Source organism: Leguminivora glycinivorella, chromosome 24, assembly GCF_023078275.1.
Source record: "Leguminivora glycinivorella isolate SPB_JAAS2020 chromosome 24, LegGlyc_1.1, whole genome shotgun sequence".
NCBI classification, from domain to species: domain Eukaryota; kingdom Metazoa; phylum Arthropoda; class Insecta; order Lepidoptera; family Tortricidae; genus Leguminivora; species Leguminivora glycinivorella.
In genome coordinates, this window is record NC_062994.1 from 4291988 (window position 1) to 4300579 (window position 8592).

At 37.5% G+C, this 8592-nt stretch overlaps 1 protein-coding gene across 1 annotated transcript; it reads right to left on the bottom strand.

Moving 5' to 3' along the window:
* Positions 1–4421: 4421 nt before the first annotated feature.
* LOC125238562 (trypsin inhibitor-like) lies at positions 4422–8343 on the bottom strand. The gene is made up of 3 exons (XM_048145899.1): positions 8205–8343; positions 5987–6041; positions 4422–4610 (listed from the first exon to the last, which is right to left on the bottom strand). Exons 1-3 carry the CDS (start codon positions 8266–8268, stop codon positions 4487–4489), a joined length of 243 nt encoding a protein of 80 aa, XP_048001856.1. The 5' UTR covers positions 8269–8343; the 3' UTR covers positions 4422–4486.
* Positions 8344–8592: the final 249 nt, after the last annotated feature.

Consider the following 8592-nt stretch of genomic DNA (forward strand, 5'->3'; position numbering starts at 1 on the left):
AAATTTCGACCCTTGCCGCCGTAACCGGTTGACTGAGTGGTTTAAGTATCCGTGGCTATAACGGAGTACGCTGGTTCGAATCCAGCATCGGACACTTGGAGGCCTTGGTCATTTTTTCTTTGTATATGACATTTATTTCAGTTTATAATTCCCGATAAGTTTGTACATTTGGATCACGTCTCCGAGTTGGATAAAAATTGGTAGGCTGATAGAGTCCATGATGCTGAGCAAGATCCACTAGGTTTCCCAAAATGCCCTACCTATGTAGTTTGTATGAAACCTTCCTTTTTTTTACCAAATTTCTATACATTTTTGGTAACAAAAAAGGAAAGTCAAAATATCAAAATCGGAGACGTGATCCAAATGTACACATTTTTCGGGAATTGCACATTTATAAAAAAAAACTCTATATGACTACGCGCCATCTTGCGGAAATTCATTAGAACTATTGTCTTCATACTATTCTGAACTGTCAACCCATACATTGGATAACAGCGCCCTCCTGACAATAGTCATATATTTCAGGTCTGGCTCCGTAGCCGAATGGCATTTCTGAGACGCGAAACGAAAACGAAACGCCGCGAAGTCTGGCTTTGTCGCGCCAATACACAAGAGCGATAGAGATAGATATCTACGAGCGTTTCGTTTCCCCCGGGATGTCCTCCCCCGGGCGTCAAATATTGTGGATATGATACAGTAAAGCTCTAAATCCCTAGAACTCAAATAATAAAAAAAATCGTTTCGTTTCGTGAGCGTTTGTACCATTAGGCTACTTACCCAGGCTTTAAATGACGAGTTAAATGTAGTACAGATGTTGTGCTAAAAGGGATTTCTTCGTATTTTTCCGGAAACGTTCGTATTTGTTCGTACATTTCCGTAACAATACGAAGGCAAATCTTTTCGCACTACATCTGTAACTATAAATGTGAGTGTGCACGTGAAAACGTCCCACTTTGTCGATTGCTATAAAGCCACTTTGTCAGTTTATTCATAAAAGATACAAGTAAATCTCACCTTAATGGTAACCGACAAAGTGGGACGTTTTACTAAACACACTCACAAATACTCTGTATCTTCATGTCATTTCGCTACTCTAGCGCCCCTCTGGACTACTCTGGAGATATTTGGAACTAACAGTAACAGCTGGATACTTACAACTGTGGACTTTTGGAGTGTCTTTTCTTTTGGCAATCATATAATTATAAAATTTTAAAGGAAGTTTCTACAACTTTTCTCCCATACGAGAGTTTGCTCCTTACTTCTGCTCTTCATAATGTCAAGTTTTTGACAAATTACGTAAGTCAATTTTATCGCGGTTAAGACATGACAAGTTTTATCGACATCGATAAACGAGAAAACGTAAACTAGGCTCGAAGCATTTATTTAACAGATTTTTATTTCTTAAGGATATAATATATGTTTTATTTATATTTTTGTTCATTTTTTGCCTTTTTAACCTGACAACATTTCAATCCCTCTTTATCCTTTATTTTAATAGGATTTTTTAATATGACCTCATATTTATGTGCCAAATTATTTATAAACATCGAAGACTTGTCTATAATATTTTCTAAAAATATAAACCCTTTTAAATCCCAATTAATTGAATACATGAAGGATTGGTATTATAGTGTAAAACCATGGAGGAAGAGTTGTAACTCTATACATCAGTAAATGCGGGTTATTTGTATAGGCATAGTTAAGTGACATCTACCGACAATCACGCTCCAAACAGCGTGAATTATCAGTACCACTACTCGATACTAGGTACCAACAGTGTTGCGTCTGCCAAAAATGTAATATTAAAACAGTTTTACAAGCAGAACTTATATTACAAGCAGAAGTAATTGAAAACAGAAAGCTTAAAAACAGAATGAAAAAAGAATAGCGGAAAATTGTTGAGCATTGGACTTTTTGTTTGTCGCGACATCTATTGACAAGTAGCAGTACTATAATTTACCCTAGTTGACGAGTGATTATCGCTAGATGTCACAAATAACTTGCATTTACCTTGCTTATTCCTCTATGTCTAAAACTTATTACTTTGTCGCTTACCATAAGGGCCACACTTGCTTGGATCTTTGATAATATGCCAAAGCGGCTTTATGGCAAGTGAAAAGTGGGACGATTTTCTGGCTACGGACACAAATTAGCAAACGTCTTAAATCTTCAAAAAATCCAAATTCTGTGTGACGGCCCCTAATCTGAAATTAAATAAGTAACTTATTTATACGATTTGTTCTTATTCTTATATTAGATAAAATGTATGTTGATGTGGTGAATATAAAAAAGAAAATCTATTTTATTGTTTTATTTTACACTATCGTAATGTTTTTTAAACCTGTATAAAATGTTATGACGGTCAAGGAAAATCTTGTCACAAAAAAAAATATACCCTTATAAGTTTTTTTTTTTTTAATAGAATTCTCCTTTTAATAGAAGCAAAGACATATGTAACTCCATATAGACAGCTACAGTCTAAGAAAAAACGCTAGATGTCACTACAAATAATTTTCATTTCATTTCATTTCGTAATATCAATCAATCAAAATATTTATTCGTATAACTTAAAACTACACAATATGCAAAAAAAACAGTATTACTAAAACTACAAACTTACAAGGGATTGATAAGTTTATCACGAAATGGTCCCGTCTCAGCGTAATCACACCTCGGACACTGGCGATCAAATATATGAAAGAGGCGCGTTCCTAGCACACATTCTAAGCTCGTGTAGGTGAACGCGTACCATGCTTGTATGAGTGAGATATGACAGGTCGACTTTTCGCGTTTTTGACAGGCTATAACTGTGAGGTAACCGAGAGGGGGTGGGCGGCACTTTCAGCGGGAGTGGCCATACTGTACGATAGTACTCTTTATTATACTATGGCATAATGCTGATCCGGAGGTCAGCGCTGATCTTCCGACGAGACCATTTGTGAGACCACGAACGCAGCCGCACGACACAGCCCCATCGTAATTCGAACGCATCCTTATTGAAGCGATCAACAATATGTAGACGAGAAGCTTTGAACTTACCATACAATCTAAGGCCGGCAACTGACAGTCTTAAAAATTCATAATCTTAAAAAAAAATTGTATGCAAACTGACAGTTCAAACTGACACTGTCAGATCTGTCAGTGTCAGTTTGCATACAAATCTTTTCTAAGATTATGAATTTTTAAGACTGTCTGATGCCGGCCTAAAAAGAGTTGAAAATAATAGGGGCGCCACCGTCTATGTCAACCACTTTGTATGAATGAGGAGGCACACTCAAAGATTATGACAGATGGCGCCACCTTATTAGTAACATTGCACAAATGTGAGTGTTTAGTAAAACGTCCCACTTCGCCGGTTACCGTTAAGGCGAGATTTACTTGTATCTTTATATGAATAAACTGACAAAGCGGCTTCATAGCAATCGACAAAAATGGGACGTTTTCCCGTGCACACTCACAAATAAAGAATTTCATACGTAAGAGGGAGAAGAAGATCTTTTTTCTCTCTCACACATGTCATATGAATGATAGTGATATGCCTAGACACTTGTAGTGTGCGTTCTCATTGTATGTGGCTATTTATTTTGACACCTCAGAGGGTGCGCTCACGGGCGACTTTTGGAAGCGACTTTTTTGTCGCGACCATGGGCTAGTATGAAAGTGCGCACACGAACCGACGCAACTTTTCAGACAAATACGTAAGTCGCCGAGCAGCTTTGTTGCCCGTGGGCGCGCACCCTCAGTGAGGAAAGTACCTAAGTGTTCAAGGGGAGGAAGTTCAATATTAGTAACGAGAGTAAGTTAGTAATATTCATACTCCCCGAGTTACACACAATGTTTTTCATCACACTCGCAAGGTAAAAAATATGTAAGTAAATAGATTTAAAAAAGTACGGTACAAGAAATTTCATTATTCCCTTGGGAGAACGATTTTTCTATAACTCACGCTCCGCCTGCGTGCAATAGCACATTTAAAGTGCGGGTGTGATGAAATAGTACATTACGATACAAGTGCGTAAAAAGGAAGTTCGAAACGAGTGGCGATAAATTAAAACACGACCGAAGGGAGGGTTTTAACTCGACACGAGTTTAGAATTTCCTTTTCGCACGTGTATCGTACGACGTTTTTCAGTACAGATGAGCCTCCAAAGTTTCGACCTAGCATATAATGAACCACTTCTCGCACTAGTGCGTAAAAAAAAACACCATCTGTACTGAAAAAGAAATAATTCCATGTCCACTCTTTTTTGACAAGCTTTTTTGCCTTTTTTACTTCGAAAGTATAACTTTTTCTGAGTATAGCTGTAAGGTTGATTCTTTTTCAGATTATATAATATTTTTATACAATCAACCTTAAATCAGAATGGATTTACCAGAGTTTGAAGTTAAGTGTCACTGTTATCGAAATGAAAAGCGCAAACTGAACATAATATTTTTATTTTCCAATGTGCCTGAAGTCGTCGAAAATTCCATTTTTAGCCTTATCTCATGAGCATTCGCTCTTGCACGCTTGTTCGCAATCCTTTAAAGAGGCATATCTGTTGTCGTTTCCTTGGCAACCTCCGTAGACGAATCGTTCGCATTCATTTGATGTTCTGTTGTATCCGTAACTGAAAAAAACCATTAGGTAAGTAATAAATACCTACTTACTAAAGTAGTAGGTACTTTAGTAAGTAGGTATTTATTACTTACAGAAAACCGTACCATGAAAACACACTTCTGGAACTAAAAAAGGCGCGAAATTGTAAATTTCTATGGACGATAAGAGGGTGCGCCCACGAGCGACAAAGTTGCTCGGCGACTTTTTTCTCGCTCACATGTAGTCTTTGGGATAGTATGACAGTGGACAGACCAGCAAGTGTGCGCACCCTAATAAAAGGCGTGGCTTCCTACAGTAGGACCGTAGAGTACCTATGACCATAAAGTAGAAATTAAAAAATGGCACTAAAATCAATAGGTACATATACATAATTATTGATTTTTTTTGCCATTTTTTAATTTCTACCTCAATCCGTGTGAGAAAACGGGACAACACTAATCTTTTTTTTTATTTCTACTCTTTTTGGTCAGACTGTAAACCTTGACATTGGCGGAATGAGGAGGCACACTCAAAGTTTATGACAAATGGCGCCACCCTATTAGGGTTCGCGCCCACGGGCGACAAAGTTGCTCGGCGACTTACGTATTTGTATGAAAAGCTGCGTCGCTTCGTGTGCGCACTTTCATACTAGCCCATGGTCGCGAGAAAAATGTCGCCCGTGGGCGGCCTCTTAGTCTATTGCTTTCATACGTGAGAACGAGATGATATGTTTTTTCTCTCTCACGCATATGAATTACAGTGCCATGCCTAGACACTTGCGCAGGCGCCGCCTGGCGGGATAAGGTCAGTTTGCCTCCTCATTATCAACGAGCCATAAAACTTAAAAGTGATTGAAAATGTAGGTTTAATTTCCATAGAAAATTTGAATTTCGCGCCATTTTTATGCCAAGATTTTTAAATTATTTAATTTCGTCCAACTTGGATCATACAATTTACGAACGGCAAACGGGAAGATTTAGCTGACCTTCTAAACTTTAGACTGGAATGTATTTTTTCCCCTCACTAGCTCGGAAACACGTGTTTTGTCCTTTAATACCAGCGGGTAAAAACGCATTTTATCCACTAGTGGATAAAGTAATTAGATCTTAAATAGAGGCAAATTTTCTGCTTTAAAATTGATAAAAGTGGGTTAATCTAGTGATGAAGATGTTTTACCACCTGTGGAACTACTGGAAGCAGTGATAAACACGTTTCTTGCGTTGTACTTTCCTCGCTATTGTGAGGGGAAAAGTTTTGTGTTACACACGAGTGCAAATGTATTTTACTTCTCATTTGTTGAAAAACTCGCAAGCTCAGGATTCTATTCTCGAACCACTCGCAATTCCACACTCGGCGTTAAAATACAACTTTGCACTCTTGTATAACGAATAACTATTTTTTGCATACCTGGGCACATTGGCTCGACACGGTCCAGTCACTATGGGCAGGGAACAGGCATCATCTGTACAAAAACGACAAAAAATATTTAAATTTGTTTAACTGTATCAAAGACATATTCGTCACTAAGTACTTTTAAAAAATCTCGTATCTCACGCTGTTCCTCAAAGTTAAAACGCAGTAAGTCTATATGCATTCCATACATACTTACTACAATTTTCTTTTCATTGACAGACGAAGATTTTTTTTAAAGTAGTGACGAATGTAACTCCGCATAGACGGATAAGATCTAAGAAAAAAACGTACCTCAAAGCCATAGAGAAAACGGTACGATGGCCTAGATGGCGTTACACCTTTGGAGAACGCTCGGCTAGCTGGCGCTAATATTAATATTTGAGATTTTAATACATATCAAGCTAACAATATGGGCCAAATTGTCAAAACTGAGGTTCAAAAGTTTTAAGCTTGTGTCGAGAGATGGCACTGGCAGTCTATGCACTGTGATTACACACTTTACTTTGACAGTAACTCTCTATAATACTCGATCCTCTTTTACTGTACATATGGCGCTATATTACCACACTTGTGGTCCTGAACAACTCGAAACATTTTAACAGGGCGTATTCCTGACCATTGTCGGTACCAGCCTGTGTATGGTTGGGTGGGGCAAACAGGCAATAGCAAGGCGACGAACAGGTCTGGTACCGACTACAAAAATAATTGATTTGTTTATAATTTGGATGTTTAGATTATTGCAATACGATAAGAAATCTGAATTCAAAGGTTTATTATTTTTCCCCTCACTAGCTCGGAAACACGTGTTTCGTCCTTTAATACCAGCGGGTAAAAACGCATTTTATCCACTAGTGGGTAAAGTAATTTGACCTTGAATAAAATCAAATTAACTGCTTTTAAATTGATAAAAGTAGGTGAACCTAGTAATAAAGATGATTTACCACCTGTGGAACTACTGGAAGCAGTGATAACTGATAAACGCATTTTTTGCGTTGTAGTTTCCTCGCTATAGTGAGGGGAAAAGTTTTGTGTTACACTCGGGTGCAAATGTATTTTACTTCTCGTGTGTTAAAAAACTCGCAAGTTCAGGATTCTATTCTCGAACCACTCGCTTCACTCGTGGTTCAACTATAGAATCCTTTCACTTGCTCGTTTTTCAATTCCACACTCGACGTTAAAATACAACTTTGCCCCCTTGTATAACAAATAACTATTTTGCTTTTTAAATTCTCCGTGTTTTGTAACGCGCTTATTTTTGAAGGCGGTTTTATTTTTTGTTAAAATGTTAATTTATGAGAGAGTAAAATGTCATTATAAAATACCTGGCTGTGGCTTAGAATCAGAGATAATTTCATATTTCTCTAATAGTACATTACATCAGAGGCCGGGAAAATGAGGATTTCCGGCCAAGTGGGTATATACGGCCGAGCGAGCGTGCGAGCGAGGCCGGATAGGGATACGAGGCCGGGAATCCGTTTTCACGCCGAGGCATGTATAGTGCTTTTCTCAAACATACAATGAAATAAAAAAAATGCTCTAAAGGACAATATTTTATAAAAAAAAGTTGCTTTGCAGGCCTAGGCCTAAAAAATAATATGAAATCCCTTTACAGTCCTCTCGAGTTGTTGCGCCCAAAAAGCGATACTTCCCAGCCCATTTTAAGGAACGTAAAGACAATATTTCATTGCATGTTTGAGAAAAATTATTTTTCGTCATAACTCGGACAAAAACGCATTTTTTAACTATGTACCTATTCTAGTCTTGTCGTACTAATTGACTGATATAAGAAATAACCTATCCACAAAATTAAAATTTTGAAAAAACCCCCGACCGCGACATAGTAGACCGATTTTCATGAAACTCTCTTCATCCGTTCGGGAGCTACGATGCCACAGACAGACACACACACAGACAAACAGACAGACAGACAGACACGTCAAACTTATAACACCCCATCGTTTTTGCATCGGGGGTTAAAAAAAGCTTTGTAGAAACTTACTCAAGTAAATTATGAACAGAAAAACTACAATTTTTCAAACGTATACAAAAATATGAAAAAAAAAAATACTTACAATATTTTTTGTAAAAAATTACAAAAAATTTTTTTGTACAAAATTACAAAAGTCATAACATTTTTAGCTTGTTTCGACATCAAAAATGGATAATTATGATCTTTCGGGTTATTAAGGTCCACGGTGTGGCTAGTACATACCTGCTGCTAAGCTCATTTTAGCAAATAGAGCAAAAAGGAACAACTGTACTAAGAACTTCTGCATCGTTGTCTCTGTTTTTTTCTTGTTTTTTTTTTCAGTTGATTTCCTTTTTATAGTCTCAGGTGTTACGAAATAAATAATTTATTCATTGAGCAAATTTACTATTATAAACTGGTTGAGCCTTTCAACAACTGAATTTGTTCTTGAATAAGAGTCTACCAGTATAGGCAGAGTTATTTGCAAACATTAATTAATCAAACTAATGAGTTAGGGTACTGTCTACTTTTTAACCACCGCCACAGTATAATAAAGAGTACTATCGTACAGTATGGCCACTCCCGCTCCCCGCTGAAAGTGCCGCCATCCCGCTCTCGGTTACTTCATAGT

What these genes read in the sequence shown, in the direction of transcription:
- LOC125238562 (XM_048145899.1), bottom strand. Translation starts at nt 8,268, where the DNA reads ATGCAGAAGTTCTTAGTACAGTTGTTCCTTTTTGCTCTATTTGCTAAA. An exon ending in TAAAATGAGCTTAGCAGCAG is followed by an intron (nt 6,042 to 8,204) that starts GTATGTACTAGC and finishes GTTTTTGTACAG; the next exon opens with ATGATGCCTGTTCCCTGCCC. An exon ending in TGTCGAGCCAATGTGCCCAG is followed by an intron (nt 4,611 to 5,986) that starts GTATGCAAAAAA and finishes GGTTTTTTTCAG; the next exon opens with TTACGGATACAACAGAACAT.